Source organism: Melanaphis sacchari, unplaced genomic scaffold (genome assembly GCF_002803265.2).
Source record: "Melanaphis sacchari strain LSU unplaced genomic scaffold, SCAv2.0 Contig20_pilon_pilon, whole genome shotgun sequence".
Lineage (NCBI taxonomy): Eukaryota > Metazoa > Arthropoda > Insecta > Hemiptera > Aphididae > Melanaphis > Melanaphis sacchari.
This window is the reverse complement of record NW_020271042.1, coordinates 4,705,922-4,721,058: the sequence shown is the minus strand read 5'-3', so window position 1 is coordinate 4,721,058 and position 15,137 is coordinate 4,705,922. Positions and strand designations below refer to the sequence as shown.

At 27.9% G+C, this 15,137-nt stretch overlaps 2 protein-coding genes across 6 annotated transcripts in view; one reads left to right on the top strand and one right to left on the bottom strand.

The window, feature by feature from the left end:
* The first annotated feature begins 9,386 nt into the window (after positions 1-9,386).
* Positions 9,387-12,243, top strand: LOC112593763 (RNA-binding protein FUS-like). Its single transcript, XM_025338303.1, has 2 exons — positions 9,387-9,489; positions 11,582-12,243. The coding sequence occupies exons 1-2, from the start codon at positions 9,454-9,456 to the stop codon at positions 12,113-12,115; spliced, it is 570 nt and encodes a 189-aa protein (XP_025194088.1). The 5' UTR covers positions 9,387-9,453; the 3' UTR covers positions 12,116-12,243.
* A 1,870-nt stretch (positions 12,244-14,113) lies between these two features.
* The window catches only part of LOC112593605 (CREB-regulated transcription coactivator 1-like), a 32,854-nt gene continuing 31,830 nt past the window's right edge, over positions 14,114-15,137 (bottom strand). For all 5 annotated transcript variants that reach the window (XM_025338084.1, XM_025338086.1, XM_025338085.1 and 2 more), the window contains one exon: positions 14,114-14,811. In XM_025338084.1, coding sequence (XP_025193869.1) covers positions 14,591-14,811 — 221 coding nt within the window. In that variant the 3' untranslated portion in view covers positions 14,114-14,590. The remainder of the gene's footprint in view (positions 14,812-15,137) is intronic.

The following is a 15,137-nucleotide window of genomic DNA, read 5'->3' as shown; positions in this document are numbered from 1 at the left end:
ATCCTTGAAATGTTTATTGCTGTGTCTAGAGACACGGACGTTCGTGGTTGCAAAGCACTAACGGACGTTCGTGGTTGCAAAGAGCTCACGGACGTTTGTGGTTATAAAGCGCTCACAACGTGATAAGAGTTTGTGCGATAAAATTTGATGTGATATGAATTTATTATTATTATAACTTATGTCTTATAATAAGTATATTGAAACATGTTGAAATGTTGTTATCTGCACCGAGATAATCTTCTAAATTCACGTCGTCGGGAAGCGACGTTTTCTTTTTTGCAGTAATCCAAATTTGCTCTAACTCAGATTATTAGATATCTTGCGTACCTATTTGAATCATCATATTCGGCCACTTTTGAAACAGAATTGGCGTCTTTGGTTGTGGTTGCATGTTTCCAACAGTTAGTTATTATTGATTGACTGATATCATCCCAAGCTCCGCATATCTATTCGATAGCTTTTTTCACATTGCATTTTCTTTGGATATTTTTCTCCAAATCGCATAAAATTTGACGTAACAAAAAGGTTCTGTAGCGTGATTTTACAGCTCTGATGATACCTTAGTCCAGAGGTTGAAGTACAGCTGTGCAGTTAGGTGGGAAATATTCCACACGAATGTTATCCAATTTTGGTGGTGCATTATGTGGAGTGCACTGAGTGCAGTTGTCGTTAAGAAGAAGAATTTTCCTCTTCTTCTTTTTCATTTCTCTATCAAAATCTATCAACCAATCATTAAAAATTATTTGAGTCATCCATGCTTTCTTGTTAATAATATGCAAATCCTAAGGCTTTTTCTCAAATTAAAGGACCGGTCAGAGGAATGTTTCTGGAACGAACATCTTGAAACCATTTGTATACCGCCGTATCAACGTCTTCAAATTGTGCCTTACGCATCTTTTTCCTGCTCGGGACAAAAACAGAAGTCTGCAGTTGTTTCAAGATGCTTTCTCGGTCCTTCAAAATGGTTAACAATGTTGGTGGAGATATGCCATACTTTTTTGCCACCTCGCCTTTCTTCAATCCTTTGTCTACTTCAGAAATTATGTTTTTCTTTTCTTCTAACGAAAAATGCTTTCTTTTCACTGTAGAACTTATCACGTACGTACTTAAAGAAGGAGCATAAAATACGGAAAAATAAAAATTACCAACATGAGAGCTTTATGAAGGTTTACACCCGAATGATTGTGTCGCGTTATCGATTGACCCGGAATAACACGGTTACACATAATGACAATTTAATGGCTTGATAATTTCGTAAAATCGTATGCTTGTTATCTTTAGATTAAATTAAGATGGAAAATACATACATATATTTTAACCTGTACAAATAGTTTGTTGTATTGGGATTTTTAAAAATCAATCATTTTGTTATATTGAGATTAGTTTAACATTGTTTTAATAGCTTTTCGGTAGGGAACTTCTGACTTTCGTTATAACAGGATTTTTCGTTGTATCGGTATTCGTTATAACAATAATTACTGTATACAGTCTTGAAAAAAGATTAAGATACTTAAGTATTTGATTAAAAAAGTATTTAAAATACTTTTAAAAATGTAAAAAATGAACGAGAATCGTATGATAATTGATATAATGATATGCAGTAGTCGTTCATTATACTTATAATACATTCTTATCACATCAAATTTTGTCGCATAAATTCTTATTACGTCGTGAGCGCTTTATAACACGAACGTCCGTGAGCGCTCTGCAACCACGAACGTCCGTGTCTCTAGACACAGCGATTTATATTCTGGCAAATATTTATTTATCCATGAAAAGTTTATACACCGAGTGATGTTTTTTATCTACGAAATATTTATACACTCTGGCATACATTTTTTCATCTACGATACTTATATACACTTTTTGGTATATATTTTTTCAATAAATATTTTGTTTTTGAATTTTTTCAATATCTGAACTCGTTATGTGCATAAGTAATTTTGATATTTTTAGGTTGCTATATAAATAATTTAATTTAGGACCTTATATTAAATTGTTTTTTAAATAAATAAATCTTTCTAATTATAAATACGTAGATCAGCTTAAAGTGTAAGAAAAATTAATATTTTAAATTGATATTGAGTAGGTACTAAACTAAATATTTTGCCACTTAAGAAGAATTCTGTGACAACATACTCGTACGTTTTTGTTTCTTAAACGAGACGTCGAGACCCATTTTTTTACTTAAAATTTTTTAGTAGATTATTTATTCTTTAAATAATTTATATATATTTATGTTTAACGATTGATTTGTTTGATAGACACGGTGTTTATATAATTACGAAAAATTAATTTTATAATTTATTGAAGTATTATAAGAATTTGCGGTAGAATACATTTGATATGAATTAATATTCTTTCGTTTACAGCTCTTTCTTATTGGTATTGAGCAATTAAAATTTACGTAGATTTTATAAAATTTGTTAAAAAAGCTTAAGTTATTTCTGCCAAGTTATCACGTTTATAATATTATAATTTGATATTATTATTTTTATTATATATAATTCTGTTAAAATATAAGTCGCATAGTCTATAGGTATTTGTAATGTGTAGGTAACTGTATTTTCATATATTTGTTTTATTTATAATTATTTAATTTGATTTGGTAATGTATTAACTTATTTTTCAGTTATCTTGTTGATTTTGAAGTATTATAAACTAGTTTTATTGCATTTCGGAAAATTTGCTTTTATGATTAATATATATTTAGTTATATAGGTACATAATAGGTATGATTTTAAAATAATTTAAAACATAACGTTTAACATAAATACAATGTTAAAATGTTTATCGCTTACACAAACATTAACCGGTTTTATACATTTTTTGTTTTAATATCATGATATATCTAGAATAAACTTGTGTTTTTTAAATTAGTTATAACTTATGAAAAAATAAATAGGTTTCAAATGTTCAATAGTATATAATACATATTATAGCGAATAACAAAAAAGAAATGTCAGTAAAATAAATTAATGATTATTTAATAAAATAAAAAGAATAGTTTTATAGGTTTTTTTTTTTTTAATTTAAAACAAAAATGTTGTACCTATACTTATATATATAAAAAAAAAATTAAAAAAAAAAACACTCATCGCACGTGGAGAACACTGCACGTGTAATAGGTTTTGAATAGGTCACCTGTTGAATGTGTCTGTTATAGGTGTGTTCATCTTAGATTTTAAAGTGATGATAAATTGTAGCATTCAAAAAAAACTATTGACGAATAAATTATTATCTACTTACAGAAAAAAAAAATATATATTAAATTAAGCTAAAGAATTAGTATAACACTTAATTCTGAGTTCAGTTTTTAAATTACTTAATAGCTATCATCAAAAAATATTATTTTTTTTTGTATTATGACAATAACACTATAGGTACTCGAATAATAACAAATTGTTGGAATTAACATGGTTATATGTTATATTATTTTGATGTTTGAGACATAAATTATTTATCTCTAATCGTGTAATTTGTTTATATTTAAATACCGTATACAATTTCCTGATAATTTTGTATTTATAAATATAATAATTTCAATTAAATATTCAGGGCATTAAAATTGTGAATAGGATTCCTCATAAGTTGTTCTCGTAACAATTTAATGACGAAAATACATTAATATGTGCAATTTTTTTGTATACACATTTTGAAGTTTAAAATAACGATCTTTCCCTAATGTTATTTTGTTATAATTAAAAAGGTATTAATAACATTGAGACTTGAAACTATTCTAGCCGTTTCTAATATTATTATTTACTATATACAATTACATTTTCAAGACATTTAGATTATTTTTAACTTATTTATACTTGTAATCATAATATATAATTTATTTTAATATTATAATAATTATAAATTAGTTCAATAATATACCAAAATACTTATAGAAAAATGAATTAGTTACATAGTACCTATTATACATAATTTGTAAACATAGGCGTGCGTAGACTTCTGATGCTAAATTCAATTTGACTCTGTACCCCTATTACGGTCACACAAAAGAAAATTATAGAGATTTTCAATACAAACTTCAAAGTCATCCCTTTTTTGGTGAATGGAAAATTTAATATTTAATTTATTTTTTATAATTTCACACATACAATTCATCAATGTTGGTTTAAAATTTTAATCAAATATAATCTAATAAAACAATTCAAAAACGTTTAAAACATAGTATTAACAATTTTGAATCAACATTAATATTTATTTATTATATAATTTATATGTATATACATTAAATACATACAATAATTATTATGCTGTTAAATAAAAAAATGTAATGTAATTATTAAACTATTTAAACTTATCTTTAATCGTGTAAATATCTATGATTTTGATTTATTTTGTTATCAATTTTCTACAGCTATAATGCTTTATTACTTTCATAGGTATCAAGTACCTACCTACATATCAAAAAAAAGGCTCAGGTGGGGTTAAAGTCTTATCAGCCCTACTCGTGCACACGCGTATGGTTGTAAAATATTTTTAAAAATAGAAACCACCAAACTTTATCCGCTCAGAATCATTTTTTTTATCTATCCAATGATTTATCAATGAATTAAAATTTTACTCATTTATTCCATTAATATATAATTAATAAGAAGATAGATTCGAAATCAACTACATAGCCGAGAGCGATTTTCTCCATGTTTAATGCATAATATGTGAATTAAATACATTACTATATAATGCATATTTCAAAGTTGCTATATAGTGCATTAAATTCACATTGCCACTAATAAAATAATAAAGCTGTTATACAATGGCTTATAGCTTAAATTTAATATTTACATTAATTTACGTAAAGAGTTTAGAATGAAATATTAATTTGATAATTTTTATAAAAATGTGATTATAATAATATATGTTTTTATAAAATAGTAATAAATATTGAATTAATTAAAATATGTTTGATAATATAATTCGGTTGGTACCTACAGCGTATTAACAGCGTTGACATTAATTCTGTTTATAAGAATGTTTTTGTGAATAAAATAGATATTTTTATTTTTATTTAATTTTTACGTTTATGTTAGTGAATACATGATAATTATGAAAGTGAACACTGCTATTACACTACAACTTTGCCATATTACCTACCTAGTATATACTAGTATATAATATATTTACATGGTCACATGGGTATATTGTATATACTCCATTTGTGGCTTCTGCGGGTATCGGATATATTAGGTTATGTATCTACCTAATTTAAAAGTTAACATAATTATAAAATTACGAGTTATTTAATTAAGTAATACATTTATTGGTCAAACCAGGGATGGAAAAATATTTCTAACGTAATGTGCCAAAAATAGCATGATTTTATTTTTTTTTAATTTTTCGCGTGCCATTTCAAGTATGCCACGGATTTTCCATTCCTGGTTAAAATTCTACATAACTATATTTACTTTCGTTAATTGGTTTATAAATTTGTATTTATTGCAGTATCTTTAAGTCTTTTTATTTATCACCATATTTAAATGCAATTATTATGAACAAGTTAAACTACTTAAACTCTACAACACTATAAGAAATATTCGATTTATTCATGTGAAATTTGTTTCATTATACATTTAAAAGTATACCTCAATGATCAAACGTGAATAGAATATTATACTATACATGATCATTATAAACTGAATGTCGTATTATATAGATACACATATCTTCATTTGCATAATATAAGAATAATGATGTAACGCTAAAGGGCATAGGTTTAGTTGTATTAAACCATGTGATGATGTGCGTTTTGGATGGGGACTACACTACCACTATATTATAGATTATGATTCCTCTCTAGCTTAACACTAATTTATACAATTTTAGACAACTGTGCTTACCTAGGTATATATTTTAATATATCAGTTGTTATATAGGCGTTAGGAAATATATATATATATATATATATATATATATATACATAGTAAAGTACCATTAGTATCATAAAATATGTGCGTGTTTATATAATTACATATTTTACCAGTTCTGCTTAATAAAATATAATGGTCTAGAACATTTTAACTATATAGTATATATAGTATACATACGGTACACAGACCTGCTAAAAGTGCAATCCAATTGTATCGTATAAAAAATTGTAACGAATAAAAAAGTAAGTCTAGTTTTTGATAAATAAATAAACGATTTTCAATGAATTCTAGAAACTTATTTGTACATCGGCACATCGTCGCTACTTTAAAAATCACTTATCAATTAATTGGCAGAGGCGTATTTGAGGAGAGAAATTGTAGCGATCGAATCCCTCTTCATTACCCAAGTAATTTTTATTAATATAACTGTTGTTAGGGTATATTGATGATTTCTCAATAAAGTTTTTCTTACTTAAATCATGCATATACACATCTAATTTTTTTAAGTACCTGTATATTACATGTGGTTTAACCAATTTAGACATTAGTGTATAATAATGTTTGTGCTCTCACTCCTTAAAACTATATCAAATATACATTACTTCCAGACTACCTGAAAATAGATTTTAAAATTTTGACATTTACAATGTTTACATGCATTAAATGTTATCATACTACTTTTGTACACACTACAAACAAAACATATAATAATTATCATAATGAAGCAAAATGAACACAATATTAAATTAATATAAATATAATATATATCACTTAGGTTATTGTAAGCTTTAACTACTTGTAAATTGAACATAGGCATCTACATATTCGGCTGTGGATGAGTTGCGGCCCGACATGTCGTTTCCGGTGTTGAAGACCGGTTAATTGCGACCCGATAATATTTTAGCTGCAAGTGAGTTGCGGTCCGAGTAATTATCATTACCAATGTTGGATATACATTGCAATAAACGAATAACGATAAATGAAATTTCCAATACGTATGGGGAGTTATATTTTTATATAATATGGTATCTCAGATTTATAACACAGTTATTCGTGTGACCTTTACTTGTGAACAAGTATGTCTTCACGTTGTTACCGCAAACTCGGCTTGGTTACTTTTGTCGCGCTAAGTCCGTACGATCGCGTTAAAACTATCATATTTCTGATCAGTTTCTTGTGCTGTATTCTCGTACTCGTACTCAAGTCATAGGAGCCTCGTGGCTAAACATATATTTACGTGTTTTAATTACACTTCTAATTTTATTTTTTGTGAATATTTAATTTAGTATATATATATATTTATTATATTATGCATTAATGTATGGATGCAATTCGTATTTACCTTTCATAAATCTAAGCCGCAACTCGTATATTATTTAGGAATTGGGCCGCAATTCACTTACACCGATATATTCATATATTTCATACCATCTGCTTAAAAAATTCCCCAACTATCTATGGTTGTTAAACCCATATCGATATCATCAGAATGTCCTTAGTTGAATTAAATAGGTATCATCAGATTCGGAGTTGGTAAATTGCGTCCCGCAAAAAAGGTCATAGTTATAAACTGTGTAAATTGCGGCCCGGATATAATTGAAATGTACGTAAATTGCAGCCCGGGATATTCCGATTTCCGGTCGGCTGGTTATATTATCTTTAATATTGATTGATAAGGATATCACTTGATGCTCACTTATATAATATTACTAGCCGCCAGTGTGCATTTGATCGAAATATTTTGCACGAGTTTTTACATTGGTCTACAGTATTTACAGTATTTGTATTTTTTTTTAATTTAATAACAATCCTTAATGTAATATACATAACATTAACAAATATTTAAGTAGGCAAATATATTAAAATATGACGGGGCCCCAATTTACGTATGTATGAAATATACCCGGGCCGCAATTTACATAAAAAATTTGAAACAGGACGCAATTTACAGCGACCCATTAGATTATTCGACCGATTATAATATCTAATCTGATGTGATAGTTCTGATTTCTAAACTATACTAGGTAATTGTTTAATCCGCATTCCGCAAGGGGCTTTTTACAAGCTCAGCACCTATACTGAACAGGGATCGAATACCTGTTATTTTATTAAAAGTTGTAGAGATAAACAACCAACAGGTAGGTAATGAAATATATGTATCTATTAATCATTATTTAATATTTATTATTAAATTATAAAATGTGTTTTAATGACAAATAGTTCATTTAAGTATTTTACCACTTGGCAAAAAAAAAAAGAAAGAAAAAAAAAGTAAATTTACTTAAACTAAGTTATCGTATAAATTATATAAATCTATTATCTATATCTATTTAATAATAGGTACATTTGATTTTAAGCATTATCAATGATTTAGGTACAATAATGTATTTTATGTATTACGTATAATAATATAAAATTTGGTATAGGTAGGTACAAAGTATATCTATTGGCTAATGTAAACATATTGAATAATACTGAACTATAAACCTATTAAACATTAGAGTAAATTTTATTCTAAATGAAAAATTCACATTATATACACGCCTAAAGTATTAAAGTATGATTATCTAGCTTTAATTGGTATCTACCCACCAGCTACATCATCAAAATCTGGACAACCGTTGATGCATAAAATCTATTGGTAGTTTCGTAAGTAGGTACCTGATACCTATAAATATAATATATTATTATATGTACTATGTAGGCATACAATATTATTTTACCGGCAGAATCGATAATTACATATTACCATACTACGTACAGTAATAGTATATTATTTTATGTGCAAGTGGTTTGAAATCGTGATCCGGTCAGTGCGACAGGCCTGCTGCTGCGATGACGTCCGGGCCGCGGGATGAGGATCATATCGGCGCAGTCGGTTATAATATATAAATGTATAATACTATTTAATATTATATTGTACATGTTGTTATAATATAAAATATATACATAATGTATATAGTCGTTTATCAAAGTACCTAAAAAATAACAATATAATACGACCTATACCTGCGGTGTAGTCGGACGGGTCGATTTATAGAAACCTGTTGTCCGAGTGTCGTGTGAAATGCACGAAAAACGCATTCGTGCCTATTCGTAGGAAATGGGAAAACGCACAGCCACGGACGCAGGCGCATCCGTCGCCATGATAATAATGTTGCAGTATATCGTAATATATTATGTGCACACACACACACACATATATATATATATATATATTACATATACAAAGTCGGCGATTTCGTAACATCGATAGGAATCTGGTTTTATGCTGGGTTTGTTGAACTGCCCGAAAAAAACCGTCTTCGGACGCAGGGTCAAGGTTAGTGCGCCTCCTATATGCCTATTATATACACGAAATATGCGTAGGTATAGGCATATGTTATAGTGTGAACGATACATTATATACAAAGAGATCTTCTTGCTGGCGGATATATAGGCATAATACTTGGACATAATTCCGGTAGGTATACCTACTTGGCGTGTGCAGTCCACGCACTATATAAGCGCGTCGATCCGGTGCCCATGATTTTCTTTCGCCGACAGACTCGATCGTGAAAACTCGTACAAGATGGGCAAGGCCACCGGAGTGTTCGTCTTTTGCGTCGTGAGTATAACAGTACATTTATTTTATGTAGATTATTATTAAATTATCTATAGATTAAACTACATTTATTAGAAATTATTATACTCCGGAGTCTGGATTACCCATATAGCTATACTCCGAAATAGCACTTCCTACTCCTATTGTTCTAAAGATATTTTATCCTCTTGCTTAAGCTATCTAATTATAAGAAATTTAGATTCTTTGTTTGATACTCTGATGATTACATATAATTTATGAGGATCGATGACTAGGTACTACTAGGATAGCTGGAGTATAATATCTATAAAACCGACAAGTGTTTATAATTTTGTGACTTATAGATATAATAAGATACATTAATGAGAATTTTCTCTTTAAGCTTTAAAAATAAATAGGCACCTAACTTAATTCAATACCTATAGATCTCGACCGGCTCGACCACAAATATAAAGGGGTTTTATAGAAAGTTTCCCTGCAGGTAAATTGTATGCATTTACTTACCTCCTATAACTTGAATCTCTCATCAGCCATCATCGAGAAGAGAACGTCAAATATTATAAATAAGAATCGTGCTTATGCGTGTTTAGTATTTTTAATTAGACTCAATAATTTAAGAAGAATCTTACGATAAATTTCAAGATTTTTGAACCACAAAATAATTTTTATTAACATATTTTATAGAAAATGACGACAAAAAACTTTGGTGAAAATTTCAAATACCTACGGTTTTTCACTTTGAAGTTCCATAAAAAAAAAAAAATCTATTTTGTTAAATAATAGTTTTACATAATAGTTTCTGTTATAGTAAACCGATACCGCTAGGTTAGAAATTTACAATACACTATTATATTTTTGTATTACTTACTATTTAGGACCAACGTGTTGTTATCGAACCTAAATGTCGTCCATACTGTTTTTATTAAATACTATTTTATTTATCACTGAAATAATATTTGAAAGCATAAACCGTTGCCGAGACCGCACATCGATTTCAAGAAATCATCCGAAGCGAGCAAGATCATACCATTGTAATATTTTAATAGTCGTACCACAAATAAATAATGTAGGAACCGTAGAATTTTCTAGATCGTCATATTTTCGAATTTTTTTAACCCCCAAGAACTAGGTCCAATTTAGTAACCTAACCTAACTGGAAACCACTCTTAAAGTTGAAATTAAAAGCATTGTTATCACCATAAAAGGTGATGACAAACAAAAAAATATTCTCTTTATTATAAAATCAATAGATACATTCATCGTTACGCTAAAAATCTAAAAAAATAATTACGTATTAGGCAAACATTTTAATGAATCAATTTTTAAGATATTGACTCTTTGCGACACAACTAGTGTACCTACTCCTCTCTTTTCGTCAGAGCATAATTGATTGACTTATGTACTTCTATTTTATCATTGGGACATAACACGTTTTTCAGTTATTTCACTGGAACGCAATTCATTAACTGTAAAATAGTGGTATGATTTACGAAATTCATATACGAATTTTTTTTTCGTTTCGTAACCTACGATTTCGGGGAAATAGCATTCGCATTACTCCGCGTTGCGTCAACGCCATCGTTTACCATGCGTTTAATAATATTATAATATTTAGGTATCTATACACTAATGATTGTACATAGGTAGATGGTGTCTCCTCAAGACAGCACTCCTCGACGTAACTTCACTTTATCAGCCGATTATCCCGACTTTTAAGTCATTTAGACATGTATAGTAGAGGCTTCAGAACGTTAGGTAGTTAGCTTTAACCATCGTAGACCTTTTGGCAATGTTCATAAATTATTATACTATTAAAGTTACTTAAAATATGGAATACGTATATATTACCTATATTTAATTTATTTATTAGAGTAAAGGATGATTTAGAGAAATAATTTGTTTTGTAAGTGAATGTATACTGTGTACCTAAGTATCTAAAATGCCAAGAGTATAGACTATTGAGTAGAGGCACCTATTATGAAATACGAATCGATTATGGTCAATTATTGATTAGAGTAGGTAGTGTTTGTAGAGGGTTTGGAGTATTGAAATTGAAAAAATGTTCTCAATTGCAGCAGTATATCATATAATTTCAAATTAATTGTGTACCTCACAGGCTGCAGTAGCCATGATTGCGATCAGCGAAGTACCAATCGCCACAGAAGCGTTCTTAGAGCCATTCGCTAGCCACTTGATAGCGAAAAAAATGATACTCAAACACGGACTCGCCGCACCTCCTGCTGCAGCAACCGGCCAAACGCAGTACATTTATTACGGTGGGCAATACCAACACCAGCCACAGCCGCGGCCGTCACCCCCGCAGCTCAGTGTCAGCTATCTAGCGTATGGCCCTCAAACTACCAGCTACCCTGCGTACGGTCCTCAGACGTCCAGTTACCCGTCTTACGGACCTCAAACATCCAGTAGTTATCCATCCTACGGTCAACAAACTAACGGATATTCGGCGTACGGCCAAGCCAGTTACAGTGGATACAACGAACAGGTTGCACCCGTCGTCAAACCGGCATCGCCACCGTCCGGATGTCCACCGGCTAGCCAGCCGAGCACACAGGTCGACTACTCCAACTACGCCGTACACGGTGGACACGGTTTCGGCAGCTACGGCAACAACGGGGGTTACGGAAAATGATATAGGCAGACAGACCACAATAATAATAATAGTATAATAGTAATAAAAATACCACCAATGTATTATTGACTATGTAAGTTTAAAGAATTAAAAATTAATTTAATAGTAAAAAAATGACAATGTACAAATAAGGTTTTCATTATTTATCAATTATCTACGTAAAAAAAAAAGTACAAGGTGAATTTGACTAATGCTGTCAATAATTTCTAAGCGTTTCTCAATTGAATTTTGGCACTACAACGTTTGGCGTGTTTCCGAACGAAAACCCTGTGATTCAATTTTAATTTGAAGACATTTTAATTTTATTTATACGTATATCATATGTGTTCTAAGGGAGTTTACTATTTAAAAAATCTAAGGGAAAAAATGATCTTAAAATTACCCCATAAAGTCAACAGTCTTATTATTTTCAGAAAAAAAAAACTCATTTAAGTGGCAAGACGTTCTCACACGAGAATATTTCAAATTAAACATTTACTCACAAATTAATTTATTAATGTCTCATTGATTTTTTTAGGGCCAAAATTATACTACCATTTGAGAAACACTGATCTAATTCAATTAAATTCTTTTACAATATTTATTTATTTTTTAAGTTTTTAACATTATAAATATAATTTTTAAGACAATTATAACAAATAAACACTTCACATAATAAATAATTCACAAAAAAAAAAAAAAAAAAAAAAACAAGATTTAAATTGTATGATTTTTATTGACTAGTATTTAGTAAGTACAGAAATAAAAACAACTCCATTCATGAAATGTTCAACAAACATAGTTTTGCACATCAACACTATATAAAATAACAAAATCAAAAAGCTAAAAATTGATTTTGTTTACTTTTTAATGAACAATAAAAATTCCAAATTTATATTAATCCTAAACTTTATTCCTTGAATAATTATAAAAAATTGTAAAACAAGTAAGTAGGAATCTTATTCATTAAAAATGTTTAACGTTGCTAATTAAATAACTAAATAAAGGATTTAGAACTCTTTAATATTTTCATTTTTATAGTTATATACTATTTGTAATCATTCAAATAATTTTGTAATAATTTTGTATTTTATTCAAAACATCAAACATTTAGGATAATTAATAAGCAATGAATTTAAAATGTGAATGATAGTTTAATGTTTTATTATAAATAAATGATATATATTATTAATGGTCTTTATACACAAAATATGTAATAATAAATATTATAAAAAAAAAAGCCTGATAGAGTTCCAAATACTTTACCTAACCAATTAACATAATAAATATGTACAAACATGTTGTACAAATATTTACAAATGATAACTAAGTATTTATTTTTTTTTAATCTAAAATAAATCTATTCAAATAAGAGCAAAATTAAAAATGTTTGAATAACATTACTAAGTCTTTAGTAGCAAAGAAAAATATCATTACTTGATTTGCAGGGAAAAATATACATGGTTTATAAACTGAAAGAAAATATAATTTTAAATAAAGAACAAATTTTCCTAAATTTATTCTATAACATCCAATATTTTTAGTTAAATTTTAGTTTGAGATTTAATATTATTCTCACATTTTAGATATATGAGTAAATAATGATAATTGTTTTTTATTAATTTCAACATTCATTTTGAGTTAAATTTTAAAAATAAAAATTAAAAGGCACATTTAAACGAACACAATTATAAACATGCATACCATATTTGCCATGGAAAGGCTTAAACAAATTATTACACGCATACATTTATATTATATTATACATACTTAAATACATACATACATACAATATGTATATGTATATATATTTGTGTGCATATTTATGTATAATATAATATAAATATATGTATGTATGTATGTATGTATGTATGTATGTATGTATATACACATAAAATATTAATAAAAATACATCTAACACGAGATCTTTTAATTTAATTGAACATTGTCTTTTAATTTTAAAATTTAATATTTTATTAATAAAAAAAAGTTATATTACAAAAACAATTAAGGGTGGGAAAGGGAACTTATTAATATTATATTATAATTAAGTTTTAAATATATACTGTATAAAAAATACATATTTGTCATATTAATCTTACAATATATGCACCATAGGTTCTAAACTTGTGATTCGGCAGCTAAGGATATTTAAATTTGTGCAATACATTATTTTAATATAATTATAAAAAGAATTCTGAAATATGAAAAAGGTATATTATTAATTATAAAATGCAACGATGATTAGAATATCGGATGGTAACTACATAAAAAAACAACACAAATTTAATGTACTAAGAAAAAAGTATAAATTTAAGTCTTTGGCACTGAAAAAAGAAAATAGCAAGAAAAATTACAACAGCTTAGTTATAATCAAAACGTTCTGGCACTTTTGTGTAATAAAAATAATAACTATTACTATCCAATCCTAAGGATATATATCATCAATTAATCACAGATAAAAAAAAAAAGAATAAAAAATGTCAATATAATTAATTACATTTGAAAGTGACGATTGTGATCATTGTTAGTTGATTCATTGTTGATTGGTTCAGCTAACATTTGTAAATGTTCCAAGTGATCTAGATCAATCTGATCAACAAGACCCTGCCTAATGCTGTCTTCAGTGGCGAAGAAGTCTGCATCAAATGCATTTGTGGAATTTAATTCTTTCACAAAATCATTTTGGTTATCTAATTGATCTCCATTAGAAAAATCTACATAAAACAAAGGTTAGGTTAGGTTATAATGATAAATATTAGTTTTATCAGTTTTTTTGTTTCAAATTAATTAATCAATTACTGATTTTAAGCAAAGATATTGTAATGTAAACTGTTGAAGTTTTTTTAGACTATTTAATCATATTTTTTTTGTGATTTTCTGATTAGTTAGTGTTAAACTATACTTTTAATATTTAGTTGTAACAAAAAGTTTATTTTTATTAGTAACTTTATTTTATAACATATTTTTACTATAAATGCAACTCTTACTAATTACTTGGTTAATTTAAATCTACATATTAAAAGTTGAGAACAGCTGGATA